The sequence below is a fragment of the Lepidochelys olivacea genome (assembly GCF_965140295.1).
Source record: "Lepidochelys olivacea isolate rLepOli2 genome assembly, chromosome: 4".
Classification (NCBI taxonomy): Eukaryota; Metazoa; Chordata; order Testudines; family Cheloniidae; genus Lepidochelys; species Lepidochelys olivacea.
This window is the reverse complement of record NC_140414.1, coordinates 141,624,006-141,640,131: the sequence shown is the minus strand read 5'-3', so window position 1 is coordinate 141,640,131 and position 16,126 is coordinate 141,624,006. Positions and strand designations below refer to the sequence as shown.

The 16,126-nt window shown below is 46.4% G+C and overlaps 1 protein-coding gene across 2 annotated transcripts in view; it reads right to left on the bottom strand.

Annotated features, from left to right (window-relative positions):
* PTPRA (protein tyrosine phosphatase receptor type A) overlaps positions 1 to 16,126 on the bottom strand; it is a 265,339-nt gene that overhangs the window by 132,251 nt on the left and 116,962 nt on the right. For both annotated transcript variants that reach the window (XM_084627114.1, XM_084627115.1), the window contains one exon: positions 1,137 to 1,209. In XM_084627114.1, coding sequence (XP_084483240.1) covers positions 1,137 to 1,163 — 27 coding nt within the window. In that variant the 5' untranslated portion in view covers positions 1,164 to 1,209. The remainder of the gene's footprint in view (positions 1 to 1,136; positions 1,210 to 16,126) is intronic.

Below are 16,126 nucleotides of genomic sequence, written 5' to 3'. Positions count from 1 at the left end.
AGAGCTTAATATAAATTGGTGGTCAGCAGAACACTGCTGGAGTGACGGCCAACACACACAAGGTAATTCTCGCTGTCTCTACAATAGTTCCAGTACAGCTCCACCAGACGGTTGCAAGAGCAGAACTAATGTAGAACAGGAAGTGCGGCTAGAACAGGCAGCGTGGATAGAGCACTACCATGAAAATCAGGAAACCTGGGTTCTCCTCCCAGCTCTACCAGCGAACCCTCTGTCTGTTTTCCCTCCTGCCCCTTGACTTGTCTAATTCAACAAGAAACTCCTCAGGGCAGGGACCGGCTCGTGTGTGTGTACAAAGCCTGGGACAAATAAACTCTTTCAGTGCTACCATAATAGAAATAATGAGTAGTGTAATGGTGTTTTACTGTTGTGATACCTAATTCTGCACAGATCGTGGTGGTGAAAGTGCACTGTCTACATAAACATTCCATTTTTGCTACCAGTGGCAGAATGGAAACAAAGGAAGCTTTCTGAAAAGTGTAAATATAGACAAGACACAAATTACTACAGTGATGAGTGTCACAAAAATACCTATAAATAAATGCCAGGCCTGAGTACGTTTATATTTGCTTTTCAAATCTTTGCCCAGTACATTCATGTTTTCAGCAAAACAAGAATCCTTCTGTATCTAATTAATCAGCAGTTGCAACACTTCTATACCGACCATGGCATCTGGGGACAGACTAGCTGACCACAGCACTTCAATATGATGGAAATAGACTAATAAAATATTTTCTACTTAGTGGCTCAAAATGACAAGTGAGAGCCTGAATTGCAAACTCAACCACTTAGTTTCAAGAGAACAAAAAATACTGTACCGAGCTCTTCAAATAAAAGTTTTACAATTTAAAGAGCTTCTTATTATCCTTAAGGAAGACGATAGTATTTTTTCCATTGTATATGTTCCAGGTTATTCCTAAAATGCAAGACAATTTTTTCTCCATTTAAAGAGACATTCCTAAGAACAAGTTAGTACTTTAGCAGTGTCCCAATACCACCTTTGATTATTAGTAAATTTTAAATAAAGCAAGGACTATAATTTGCCTTCTAAATCCCAAGGCCTGCTTCAAGAAGAGGGGAAATTGGGTGATGCCAAAACAAGTGACTCTTTCCCTTACCTTAATCATCGTAAGCACATCATCCATCCGTTAAGTCCTTAGGATCCCATACAGGTTCTTCTAAGTGTGTCCCCTGCAAGCAAGCAAACAAAAACAAAAAATGAAGACTCTGAATTCAACAAACTATAAAATTACAAACATTTTTAGGAAAGATATGAAAGAGCAAAACACTTTCAACTGCCTTCAGCAAATCACTTCCACTTCACTTTATCTCTATCTAGAACATAATAATGTACCCGATGTTATTGTACAACTATAAAGAGACCCTGAGAGAGAAAAAAAAACAATATATGGACACATCTTTAAATTCCACTGAAATATGATAGACATAACCTCACTGTGTTTCCAGTCTCTTATATGGTAGTAAGCATGCACAGGGAATAATATGGCCTTAAAATGAGCAAATCAGTATGAAAGCAGTCTGTAGGAGATATGGTCCACACTAGGGATCGGATGGGGGTGATTACTTTTTGAGTTCAAATCAGTCTCAGAACAGTCACCCCTTTCTTGCTGTTGATGAAAACCAAGACTGAGGCTAAATCACCAGGCAGGACACTATGACGTATGCAATTTTTCACGGAGCAACAGTTTCGGGAACATCCTTCAGGAAACTGTACCAGAGACACACACTCACCCCACCCCCAACCCTCCTACTCCATCTCATCTAGTCCTGAAACACGTGTCCCAGCTGAGTCTTCATTACTATGTGACCTACCAAGTCTGGTCATGAGTCCCATCTTATGTATGGCCTGGGCAAAAGCAGAATGTCTCCCCAAGGTCCACACCACCAGAGCCCTGTGCCGCCCACAGCTGGGGCTGACCTGCTGAGCTCCACGCCACCTGGGGGGAGGGATGGGGGGGGGGGTCAGCTCTGAAGGAAGCGCTGCCTGCCAGCAGCAAATTTCTCCACTCTCCTGCTGACAGGCAATGCTGCCTTCAGCTGACCCCCGGACAGCAGCCGCCACTCTCTGCTCTGCCCTGCAGCCAGGACAAATGCTCAGTTTTGGCAAAAAAGGTAGAAATGGCCAGGACAGAGCTGAAAAGGGGGACTGTCCCGGCCAAAACACTATATATGGTCATCCTAAGCACACTAGTCATTCTGTGAAGGAAGTAGAGGACTGGCACAAGGAAGAGGCAGTCGCCTCTCCATAGTCAGGCTTGAGACCAGCTTTCCACTCTAAGGCCTCACTTGACCTCCCTCTAAATGACACAAAGTCATTTCAACTTCACATTTTGCATGGAAAAAGTCTATACACAAAAGACAGGGTTTCAGTTTTATTTTTTGGGGCGTGGAGGAGTTGAGTGTGGGAGAGAGGCAGGTACAAGAGACAGCAAACCTGAGGTGATTCTGAAAAGCCATTTCCAAGATACAGAACTCCATTTAAAAAAAAAAAAAAAGGTTCTTGACATATTTTGAAAATTCTTCCAGTGCTTCTTTGCCAAGTCTGGCCTTACACTATTCTCATAACTTCTAAGAAGTGGAATACTCAGGGATCTAAGGGGAGATTTTCAAAAAGGCATAAACTGCCTTTGAAAAACCTGCCCTTTACAACTGTGGCCAGTTCTGACAGAGTGAAAGCTATACTGGGGACATTGATCTCTGGTCCAGTATGGACCTCTTGATAGCCCATGAGGCTCTCATGGATTTTTAAATGGCTCCAAATGACTCAAGCACCTAAATTACCATTTTCTAAAAAAGCATGTAGAACTAACTTTTTTCCTTCCAAAGAGAGCCACAAAAATGTAAAGCAGTCACTAGCAAAAGAATTCCCATACTCTACAATGTTTGAAATTTCACCTTTTCTCTGCATTCCCTTTAATTTTGATTGCTAGTTTTGTTTTATAACACTGTTTTTGTAAATAGGTGTTTTTACCTGTAAGTAATTGATATGTACTCTCAACTTCGGTATTTTTTGTCTGGAAATATACTCTAAACTCAGCAGGAAAGATAGATAACTCATAAGATGTTAACAAGAAACACTGTCCACCAAAACAAAAACATTGTATTTCCACACAGAGGCCCCAATCCAAACCCACATTAATAGTGAAATCAGTATTACAGGCGGAATGCAGGAACTCTGGCATCAAGGCCCAGTTGTCTTTCATTGCCATCTGGCTTAGAATAGGATAATTTTTTATTTTCTAAATTTTCAGCGCTCAATTCTTGAAATGCCTTTAGTTTGCTATTAAAATGTATTATAAATAGAGGTGCCGACTAACCACAGTTAACTCGTGATTAATTAAAACAATTAATCGCCATTAATCAAAGTTTTAATTGCATTGTTAAATAGAATACCAACTGAAATGCATTAAATATTTTGGATGTTTTTCTACATTTTCAAATATATTGATTTCAATTATAACACAGAATATCGAGTGTACACTTCTCACTTTATATTATTTTTATTACAAATATTTGCACTGTAAAAACGATAAAGAAACAGCATTTTTTAGTTCACCTCACACAAGTACTGTAATGCAATCTCCATGCATAAAGGGACATAAACGGACATATCAATCTTTAGCGCATCTGGCATGTAAATATCTTGCAATGCCAGCTACAACAGTGCCATAAGAACTGCCTGTTCTCACTTTCAGGTGACATTGTGAACAAGAAGTGGGCGGCATTATCTCCTGCAAATGTGAACAAACTTGTTTGCCTAAGCAATTGGCTGAACAAGAAATAGGACTGAGTGGACTTGCAGACTTTAAAATTTTCATTTATTTTTAAATGCAGGGTTTTTTTGTACATAATTCTACATTTGTAAGTTCAACTTTCATGATAAAGAGATTGCACTACAGTACTTGTATTAGGCGAACTGAAAAAAGACAGTTACCTTTTCCGTAACTGGTGTTCTTCGAGATGTGTTGCTTATGTCTATTCCACAACAGATGTGAATGCTCGCCACTTGCACCAGTGCCGGAAGTTTTTCCCCTAGCAGTACCCATGGGGGGAGTGCCCCCCACGACCCCTGGAGTGGCACCTGCCTGGCGTGGTATAAGGGGATCTGTGTGCTCCCCACCCAACTCGTCAGTTCCTTCTTGCCAGAAAACTCCGACAGAGGGGAAGGAGGGCGGGATGTGGAATAGATATGAGCAACACATCTCTAAGAACACCAGTTACGAAAAAGGTAACTGTCTTTTCTTCTTCGCGTGATTGCTCATGTGTATTCAACAACAGGTGGTTCCAGGCTATATTTGTTGGAGGTGGGTAGGAGTTCACAAGTTCCCAGGATGGAGGACAGCCCTGCTGAACCCGGCGTCATCCCTGGTTTGGGGGACGATTGCATAGTGCGAGACGAACGTGTGAACCGTAGAACACATGGCAGCCCCACGAATGTCCTGGATGGGGAGGTGGGCCACGAAGACAGCCAACGAGGCCTGCACCCGAGTCGAGTGTGCCCTCACAATGGGCTGCAGGGGGACAGATGCCAGCTCATAACAGGAATAGATGCACAAAGTGATCCGACTGGAAAGCCGCTGAGTGGGAATCGGCTGGCTCCTCGTGCGCTCAGCCGAGGCGATGAACAGTTACGAGGACTTTCTGAACAGCTTGGTCCACTCGAGGTAGAAAGCCAGAGCCCGCTGCACTTCAAGCGTGTGGAGACGGCGCCCCTCGTTGGGCGTTAGGCTTGGGGCAGAGACGGTGGCTCAGAGGTCAGGGCCCCGAGCTCTGAGACTCGCCTGGCTGACGTGATTGCAACCAGGAAGGCCACCTTCCATGAGAGGTGACACCAGGAGCACGTGGCCAGTGGTTCCAACGGGGGCCCCGTGAAACACACCAACAACAGGTTTACGTCCCACTGCAGGACCGGGGGTCTAGAATATGGAAAGAGATGGTGCAAACCCTTAAGGAACCGGCTACTCATAGCATGGGAAAATACCGTGTGCCCTTGCACCGGCCAATAGAAGGTGCACCTTGACTGACGAGGGCGACAGAGCCTGGCCCTCAGGTGAAGGAGGTAATCAAGGATAAACTGGATTGGGGCAGCCACAGAGGAGACACCCTGGTCCACCGCCCACCTAGAAAACCGGGATCACTTCGCCAAATAAGCGCAGCAAGTGGAGGGATGTCTACTTTCGAGGAGGACACGCTGAACCTGTTCTGAGCACGTCCCTTCTTCTCCACCTAACCACTGAGCAGCCATGCCGTGAGGTGAAGAGCCGCTAGGTTGGGATGGAGGAGTCAGCGCTGGTCCTGAGAGAGCAGGTCCGAGCAGAGTGGCAATGGCCACAGCGGAGCTGCCGCCAGGCCCATGAGGGTCCCGTACCAATGCTGCCTGGGCCACGCCGGGGCCATAAGGAGGATCCAGGCCTTGTCCATCTTTATCTTCTCCAGGACCCTGCTGATTAGAGAGAATGGGGGGAAGGTGTAGAGAAGTCGGCCTGACCAGGACAGGAAAAAGCCATCGGAGACAACACCCCTCCCCAGACCAGGCATCGCCGGTTCTGTCCAGTCGTGAATAGGTCCACCTGGGGAGTTCTCCACCTTCGGAAGAGCCGGTGGGCCACTTCCAGGTGGAGGGACCACTTGTGTTGCGAGGAAAAGTCCCTGCTCAAGCGATCCGCCCTCTCATTCCGGGCGCCCGGTAGGTGGAAGGCCTTCAGGTGGATGCCATGGGCTATACAGAAGTCCCACAGCCGGAGGGCTTCGTAGCAGAGGGCATAGGATCAGGCCCCGCCTTACTTGTTGATATAGAACATCGAGGCCATGTTGTCTGGAAGGACCCTGACTACCTTGTCCTCCACGTGCGAGCAGAAGGCCATGCACGCCAGCTGCACAGCCCTGAGCTCCTTGACGTTTATACGTAGGGTCAGGTTTTGAGCCAACTACAGGCCTTGGGTCTGAAAGTTCCCCACATGGGCCCCCCAAACGAGGTCCAACGCACTGGACACTGGCTCCAACAACGGGGCCCTGTCCCTGAACAGGGACACCTTGGAGCATGTTGTTTGGGGCAGACCACCACCATAGGGAGGCGATCACAGAGTCCTGAATGGTGAGGACCTTGTCCATCCTGTCTGTGGCCTGGGAAAACTTCAAGGCCAACCAGAGCTGGAAGGGCCTCATCCTGAGTCTGGTGTGACGGACCACGTATGTGCATGCCAACATGTGATCCAAGAGTTGCAGGCAAACCCTGACTGTTGTCACCGGGAACCTTGTGACCGAGCCAATGAGATCTGTCAGGTTCTCAAATCTGTCTGGCAGGAGAGAGGCCCTGGCCGACACTGCGTCCAGGAGTGCTCAGATAAACTCTATGCGTTGGACCAGGACTAACGTGGACTTGGTGTTGTTTACCAACAGACCCAAGGCGGTGCACATGGACAGGAGGAGCGGACCCATGACAGCAAGAGACCGGTGATTGACACCCAGGGCTGCGATGTCTTGGCAGAGACTTGGAGCGGGAGTCTGAGCGGAAATGGCATTGACGACCTTGCCGTGACCGACTGGACGAGGACTGTTGGCGATGCCTGCCACAGTCCCGTCGATATTCGCTCCTGGAGGACGAGCAGTGCTGAGAGTCCCGGCTGGACGGAACCCAGACAGTCTGGTCGGCATCGAGGGTGATCCACATGGACTCTGCCCAGTGAACGGCATCGGGAACGTACCCTCGAAAGAGACCAGTACCAGGCTGGTGGCGACTGCGGAGATCCCAGTGGCGGCTTGCCTCTGGAGTGTGGGGCCAACATCGGTGATGCTCCGGGCATCGGCACAGACATAACATCCCAGGCCGCCTGGAGAGCTCCGGGTGTGGACGGCATCCGGATATCTGGAGAGGCCTGTTCCAAAGGGGCTGGGCTACTCTGCTCAACATGAGTCAGAGGCCTGGGGCCCGGTGGGGATCAAGGACTGCCCAACATAGGCCTAGCCTCTGTCCCAGACTTCCCTCGGTGCCGCTGTGAAGAGGGAGTCTTTCTGGCCCTCTTGGCATGCCCTGTGAACGGGGAGCGGTGCCAATTGGTCGATGGCACCAAAGGGTCGCCACATACCGATGCTGTGGTGCCAGGTACCGGTTGGGAGCGGTGTGCCAGAGTGGGGGTCAGCGCCGACTCCATCAGGATGGCCCAGAGCCTAATGTCCCTTTCTCTTTTGGTCCAAGGCTTAAATGACTTGCAAATCTTGCACCTTTCGCTGATATGGGTTTCTCCCAAACAGCGCAAAAAGTCTGCATGCGGGTCACTTCTTGGCATAGAACGCCTACAAGAGCCGCACGACTTAAACCCCAGGGTGCGGGGCATGCCTTGTCCTGGGATCACTGACTAACTAAACTAACTAACTAAACAGCTAACTAACTACAGGTTCTAACAAACAGTTCTGGGGGCGAGCTACAGCAAAGCTGGAGCAGAGCAGTTCCGACGCACAATCACTGGTGGCAAGAGGGAACTGAGGGTGGGGGGAGCACGCAGCTCCCCTTATACCGCACCAGGCAGGCGCCACTCTAGGGGTTGCAGGGGGCGCTCCCCCCTACAGGTACTGCTAGGGGAAAAACTTCCGGCACCGGTGCACGTGGTGAGCACGCACACCAATTGTGGAATACACATAAGCAGCCACTTGAAGAAGATTATTTCTTTTGTTTTTTTACAGTGAAAATATTTGTAATAAAAAATCAATATAAAGTGAGCACTGTACATTTCGTATTCTGTGTTATAACTGAAATCAACATATTTGATAATGTAGACAAGATCCAAAAATATTTAAATACATGATATTCTATTATTGTTTAACATTGCGATTTATCGTGTGATGAATCACAATTAATGTTTTTAATCGCTTGACAGCCCTAATTGTAAATATTACTCAAATAATAAATAATTGATTTAGCAAAAGTCTGCACATTGGAGGCACTTGGATTTTGGTGGATTCTGTTTTTGTTTCCCCTTCCTTGCAAAAGCAAGAAGTCCTGGAAGAGCTGTGTAGGGGCCTTAAATCCATTCTTCATATGGAGTGTGTCAGCATTTCTTAGATAGCTCTTAAACTAGGCTCTGAGAGAGAGGTACTGTTTGAAGTCCTTATGTGTGTTCAGCACTTAACACAATGGAGCCCTGATCTGGCCTCTCAACACTACCTGAATATACACAGTCACACACACACAGTCTGAACAAGTCAAAATAGAATAAAGGCATCCCCACTTCTGGCCTGGGCTTTAGCCACAAGAACATCCTTACTTTCCTTTTAATAAACTTCAACCATTGCTTAACCTCAGATTCAACTACTATTTGGCCAAACAGGGCTCTAGACACTGTATAGCACTGAGAGTGAATAGTGTTCCTTGGGTTAGAGCCATATAGGACCACCTCAGAGTTAATCTCTGTTTACACACAGCTAAGTTTCTATTAAAGGCCTACGTAGGCAGGATCACATGTTCCGCTCCGTGCCCCACTGGGTTCTTCTGATTGATGCAAGATTGCTTGAAACAGATGAATCCTAGAGTAAACACTGTTCCTATCACCAAAGCATTTTTACCTCGTCCAATTACATCTAGGTATTTGAGGAAACAGTTCCATATACTGGTTTTTATTTTCATGTCTGTCCTAAAACCCAGAGGACCATAGAAGCCAAAAAGCAAAATACATCTGTCACCTAAAGTTTTGGTGACCACATCTCACCGGTAGGGGTCTACCAATTTCACAGCCATGAAAAATGTGTCACGGACTCTGAAATCAGCCCTTCCCCATTAATTCTGATCTCCCCTGCTGCTGGGAGCCCAGGGCTCCTTACTGTTAGTCCGGACAGCTGGGGAGGGACAGGAGTTGTCCTTCCCCTGCATGGCTGCTCTTGGTGGGGAGATCAGACCCACCTCCAGAGGCAGTGCAGAAATGAGGGTGGTACACCCTCACTTTTACGCTGCAGCAGCCCGGAAGCTGGGCTCTGTGCTTTTGTCCCCCTTCCCCCATGGCTTTTGCTCCCCCAGCTCCTCTGGGCTGGGGGCTTCTGCTCCCAGTGGCTGCAGCTGGGGCAACCCGGGCTCCGGGTTTCTCCCCCTGCCCCCCCCCCCACCTCAGGACTCCGGCCACGGCTCTTGGCACAGAGCTTAGGGGTTTCCTCCCCCGGCGGCTCCTGGGACTGGGGGCTTTTGCTCCCGCCAGCTGCAGTCAGGGCAGCCCGGACTCAAGGCCTATCCCCCGCTCCAGCCAGGGCTTGCAGGCAGCCCAGGCTTTGGGCTTCTGTTCTCTGCCGCTCCAGCCGGGTTAGCCTGGGAGCCAGATTACTGCCCCCCACTCTTCCCTTCTCCATGGCTCCTGCTGAGGCTCCAGGTTTCCTCCCTCAGCAGCTCCGGCCCGGGTTTGGGGCTTCTGCTCCTGCCAGCTGCAGCCAGGGCAGCCCGGGCTTCTGCCCTGCCACCCCCTAGGCCGAGGCAACCCAGGCTCCGGGCTTCCATCCCCCAGGGCTTCTTCTGGGACTGGGGCACCCAGCCTTAATCTTTAACTGACCTGGCTAGCAGCACGGGGCAGATCCTACCCACCTCTAGGAACCTCCACTAACTGCAGGAAGCTCAGAGGCTGCTGCCTAGGCAGCACAGAAGTGAGGGTCGCAATCTTGGGTACCCCCCACAACAACTTTGCAAACTCCCACCCCCCCACCCCATGATCCCATTTTGGGTCAGGACCCCCATGATTACAACACTGAAATTTCAGATGTAAACTTCTGAAATCATGAAATTGACCAATTTAGAAAGCCTCTGGCCATTAAATTGACCAGAATGGACCATGAATTTGGTAGGGCCCTTCTCATTGGTATTGCTACACATGCACAAGTCAAACAAAAAAAACCCTAGATCCAAAGCCCTCTGAACACTAGATTAGATTTAATTCTGCAGTTCAGATCTCTAACAGAAGCTAGTTGAAATTTGCAGGTTTTTTTTAAATAAAAGATTTTGATATTTCACACAAACAAACAAACCCCACCCTCCATTTTTCAACCACTATTCCTCTCTTTAGTAGCTCCCTCTCTCTCAGTATAGAAGGATCACCAGCACAAAAGCTCAGATGTATTGTCTCAAACCTCTTTTACAATCATGCCAACAAGCTTATGAGAAAAGTATTCAGATTCCTAGAGAAACTGTGGCACAAGGAAGAACTGTGACAGGAAGAGAGTTTAAGGGCCTGATTCAAAACCCATTGAGCCAATGGAAAGATTTCCATGGACTTCAATGGGCACTGGATTGGGCCCCAAGTTCAGATAGTTGTTGAAGTCACGTGAACAACCAGTGACAGAACTGAGACTAGAACTCAGTGGTCTGACTCCTAATCCTCTGTTCTAGTCCTTGGACTCAATGCCCTCCCTACTTCCTTTTGACAGGTGTTAAATACTGAATTGTGTAGACATGTTGCAAGATATCAACGTAAATGTATATTTAACATATGCTAACACTGCTATATACACCAAGAAGTTCATACATCCAGACCTGTCCTTGGAGTTTAAATTCATATGGCCTGTGCATACAAAAAAATTTTTTTTGCAACTGAAGTTTATACAGCAGTATTGAAAGGGATAGGAATGTATGTTCTACATTCAATTTAGTAAGCACCAGCCAACTGTACAAGTATTTTCACTAGGCTGCCTTGCTAGGATCGGACTGACACAGTGTGCCTACAATGTAATCCGATTGCCAGATAATCTTACAAAAATGCAATATCCTGAGGATATGAATATAATGCAATCTTGCCATGGAGCAGTCAGCTGACTTTGATAAGCCATGTTGTATTGAGGTCACTGCGCTGCAGACGTGATCTAATTAGGCTATCCTTGTCGTTTGTATATTTGGATGGCGGCATTCTTAAGTGAGTGAATTTGTATACTGTTGGGGGGCACACAAGACACCAAGAGAGGGGCCTCAACTACAATGAGGGGTGTAAGCCTTCTGTTGTTGTAAACCTGGTCAGCTCTATCTGCACTTGCAATGTTGGGAGTGCTAGCACAGACGAGGCTCAAGTGTTTGGACCCTCTAGACATCACAGTAGTAGAGAGCAGCCCAGAGAGCTCAGGAGGATAAAAAAATTGCTTATATGGAGACACACTGTGCTATAGAGGTTGATCATTTGTAAAATGAGGAAGATAATATTCATCCAAAAACCATACATGAATGCAAGGTATGCTTTACAAACAAGGGCACTATTATCCTCATTTTACGGATAGAAAAGGTGAGAGAGATATTAAGGCTAGGATTTTCAAAAGAGCCTAAAGGTGTGAGGCCTCCAATGTCCACTGAATTTCAATGGGAGTCATGCTCAACTTCAGTAAGCACCTTCCGAAAAAATCACAGCCAAAGACACTATCTAAGACAAACCTAAGCCTAAGACAAGATCTCAGGACCAGTCAGCATCACAACCAAAGTAGGACTTGGGAGTTCAGACTACCAGTCCCATGCACCAAGCCATACTGCTTTAGTCATGACCTACCTCACTGGGATGTGGTGAGACTTTCACACATGCTGTAAGTCTCCATGATTCATGGATCAAAACGTGTTGTGTGCAAGGGCAGTTTTGTAACTGAGTTAGGGCAGCTACCATCAAGTTCCCAAGAATGCATAGAGAGAGATTTCTCCCCTGCAATACCTGCACTTTGAAGGATTGGAGCGAGAAGGGAAAACAAAAACAAATAAAAAAAATCTATCCCATGTGTTAATCCATTTTTCAGAAAGATAAGAGGCAAAAAAAAATGTAATGGTAAAAAGTCACAGTACAGTGTTATATAGGGCTGGCCTTAAGTACAAGCAACAGCTTGGGATCCTGTGTACTCCAGAGATCATAGGCAGTGGCCCCATCTCCCCTACCCAACAGCAAGACCAGAGGGCAATGTGTTGGGTGGGAACTCACCCCTCAGCCCCCCTTTTATCTGGCAACGGAGGTATCATTCCTTCCAAACCCACCACCACAGAGTTTAGGGCCCAAAGATTAGAACTTAAGAGACAGTCTTATATTCATACAGGCTAAGAAAACTATTGTCTAGTTGTTTGTGTTTAGGGCTGGGGGTCAAACTCCTGATTTCTAGTCCTTATCATTTGTATTATATTAGCATCTAGAGGCTCCAATCAAGATCAGGGTCCCATTGTGCTGGGCACTGTACTGACACATAAGAGACAGTCCCTGCTCCAAAGAGCTTACAAGTCTGTAAGTAAATAACACAAAGGGAGGGAGCAGAAATGAAATCACTCACCCAAGGTAACAACAGGTCAGTGGCAGAGCTGGGAACAGGTCTCCAGACTCCCAGCCCAATGCCCTAGCCACTAGACCATACTGCTTCTGGTTCTGAAACAATCTCATTGTGTGATCACAACCCTTCTGTATATTTGTTAATATGAACCTGGGTCCCAGAGGCGCCAATGAGAGGATTCACATTTGGAAAGTGCTCTGATGAGACTTTAAAAATACATATTCGCCATTATTGTTGTAATGCTTAATACAGCTGAGTCTTAATGCACCTCCAATATAACAAACCGCAGTAGACAGTTAGTGGTGTTGCACTGAAAAGCTATTTTTATTTCATCCAGGGATGAATTAGGTGACCTACAGCTATAGGTTTGTCCCTCTCTCTTATTAAAATAATTCTAAAACAGGTATTAGTTGGCTAAATGGGACCAAATCCCACCTCCTGTGTAATCCACCTGAAAGCCAAAAGCATCAGGGCAAATTAAAGCTGCCTTTAATCCTTACAAATCTTAGTATACTTTATCCTTCATTACTCCTGCCCCCAGTTATTATTCCTGATGGATGGACACCTGTTCATGCTGCTGGTATTTCAGTGTCTTCCATCAGGAAAGATGGATGAAAGTGACATGAAGGGTAACATGCTCCTGACATAAGAAACTGATCTCTTGGGGCGTGTCCTAAATATAACGGGAAGGGTAAAACCTTTATGTATGCAGTAACATAAAATCCCTCCTGGCCAGAGGTACAGAATCACTTTACCTGTAAGGGGTTAAGAAGTTCAAATAACCTGGTTGGCACCTGACCAAAAGGACCAATAAGGAAAGAAGACACTTTCAACTCTCGGGGGTGGGAGAGGTTTTGTTTGTGCTCTCTTTGTCTGTTCCCTCTCTGGAGAGGGAGGAAGGGAGGGGGGGAGGGAGACCGACCGACCGACCAAGCAGGTAAACCATTTCTTGAAAAGATACATCTAAAATTACAGACATTTTAAGTAAAGGCAAGGAAATGCGTTAGACTATCTTTTGTTTTAGCTTGTGAATTTTCCCTATGCTAAGAGGGAGTTTTATTCCTGTTTTTTGTAACTTTGAAGCTAGGCCTAGAGGGGAATCCTCTAGATTTTAAATCTTTTTATTTACCCTGTAAAGTTACCTTCCATACTGATTTTGCAGGTATAATTCTTTAATTTAAAAAAAAGTAATTCTTCATTTAAGAATCTGATTGATTTTCAGTGTCCTAAAAACCCAGGGGTTTGGTCACTTTGTAACCAATCGGTTAGTATATTATTCTCAAGCCTCCCCAGGAACGGGGGTGAAGGGGTTTAGGGGAATATTTTGGGGGAAACAGGGACTCCAAGTGGCCCTTTTTCCTAGATTTTTGTCAAAATCACTTGGTGGTGGCAGCAATACCATCCAAGGACAAGGAAAGGATTTGTGCCTTGGGGAAGTTTTAACATAAGCAGGTAGAAATACGCTTAGGGGGTCTTTCATGTGGGTCCCAACATCTGTACCCCAGACATCAGAGTGGGGAGGGAACCCTGACAGGGCGTGATTTCCTGTAGACACCAGCAGCATAGATTTCCACTCCTGTTTTCCCAATCAGCTAGTGACTAGTTCAGATTACTTGTTGCTGCCACAATACCACTGAATAGGTTGAATAAATTCAGCATAAAACTATATCCATGTGTATCAACATGCATAAACTAGGTCCACTTGTACATAAATTAGGCAGAGTTATTATGCTAATTTAAACAGCTTGACTATACCACGTCTATGTTTGCAGTCTGCTATGATCCTCCGGGACAGCACTGTAAGCAAGTTGTTACATCTGAATAGGACGACTTTCTGCTGGCAATCTGCCACAGTTCTCACAGATAAGCATTGCAAATGAGCCATTACATATTCCCCCAAAGCAATCTATTAATAGAGAAGAATGGGTAAGGGGACTATTTAGAATTACTGTCACTCCACATTAACTCTGTTGGAAATTAATCTCCTCCTCCTATCTTTCTCCTGAGCAGTAATAAATCTAAAAAACTCTTCTCCTAAATCCCCAACCATAAATCCTATAAAACATGCAGAATCATCCAGGTCAGGCCATTATCCTGTATGACCCTTTCTACCTCCCTTTTTCTTCTAGGAGCTAGCGAACAGGAGCAGCAAACAGGGGAGCTCTGTGAGGGAGTTTTGAGGGGGAGTGCAGGAGGCAGATACGCCTAACACACTAAACTTAGACCAATAATCTCCCCTCCGTCCCCCCAAACCCTGCAAGAGTAAAAAATAACGGTACGGAGGGTAATTTAAGTGACAGGTTACATACCACAGCTAGTAGTTCTGCAATTTCATGTTGAGTTCCTTCAGAAATATCATCTGATCTTGGTGATTTATTACTGTTTAACTTATCACTTTGTTCCAAAACTTCCTCTATTTACACCTAAATCTGGAACAGTTCCTCAGATCTGCCACCTAAAAAACTATGGCTCAGGTGTGGGGATCTCCACATTCAAAAAATTAGGGCTTGTCTACACAGGCAATTTACAGCGCTACAACTTACTCGCTCAGCGATGTGAAAAAACACCAAGCGCAGCACGTTGCAGTGCTGTAAAGTGCCAGTGTAAACAGTGCCCCAGCGCTGGGAGCTACGCCCCTCGTGGAGGTGGGTTTTTTAGAGCACCGGGAGAGCTCTCTCCCAGTGCTGCGCCGTGACCACACAAGCCACGTTAAGCCACAAGCTGCTGCGGCAGCGCTTTAGCATTGCCGGTGTAGACTAGCCCTTAGTCTATTTAATCATGAATGCTATGGAGAAAGTGAATGGGGAAGTGTTATTTATTCCTTCACATAACACAAGAACCAGTGGTCACCCACTGAAATTAATAGGCAGCAGGTTTAACACAGACATAAGGAAGTACTTCTTCACACAAAGCATAGTCAACCTGTGGAACTTGTTCCCATGGGTTGTTGTGAAGGATAAAAGTATAACTGGGTTAAAAAAAAAATTAGATACGCTCATGGAGGATAGGTCCATCAATGGCTATTAGCCAAGCTGGTCAGGGATGCAACCCCATCCTGTGGGTGTCCTAAAACCTTCAACTGCCAAAAGATGGGACTGGACAACAGGAAGGATCACTAGAAACTGCCCTGTTCTGTTCGTTCCCTCTGAAGCATCTGGCACTGGCCACTGTCAGACAGGATACAGGCTAGATGGAGCCTTAGTCAGACCAAGAATGGCCATTCTTATAGTCTTTCTTATAGGCCACAATCCCACAAACACTTATGCATGTGAATAACTGTGTATGAGGGGCCCAACTAACTTCCTGTACCACTGTGCTCTTTCCTATGTGAGCGAAAACATCCCATCAAAATCCATTAAGCTACTCACCACTTTACCCCTTCAAATTATTTAATTGTTTGTATAATGGCAGTGTCTAGAGGCCCCACCTGTGTGGGTGTGGTGTTGTGCCACAGTTCCTCCTCTTCAAGGGCCACCTCAATCAAGACTCAAACAACTCTGAATTTTACAACGAAGTGGCCTCTCCTGGAGTTTCATTTATTATGAAACAACCCCTTGCACTTGTACTTGGGCTTCTCCTGTCCTTTCAGACCTGTTGCAGAGTCAATAGTCCTAAATGACACCCTGCAAAAGGGTCTGGAAAACACTATATTGGGGCTTCATCTCACATCCCTAAGCCTGGACCCCTGCTAATCTTGTTCCTGCCCCAGTTCACCACAATCCCTTTGGCTCTCCCAAAGCTCATACTAGACCTTTGGCCACTGCTCTCTCTCCAGGCAACTAGACTGCTATTCTCAGTGGAAAGCCCATGTCTCTCCTAGTCCCTGACCCCTCTCAGA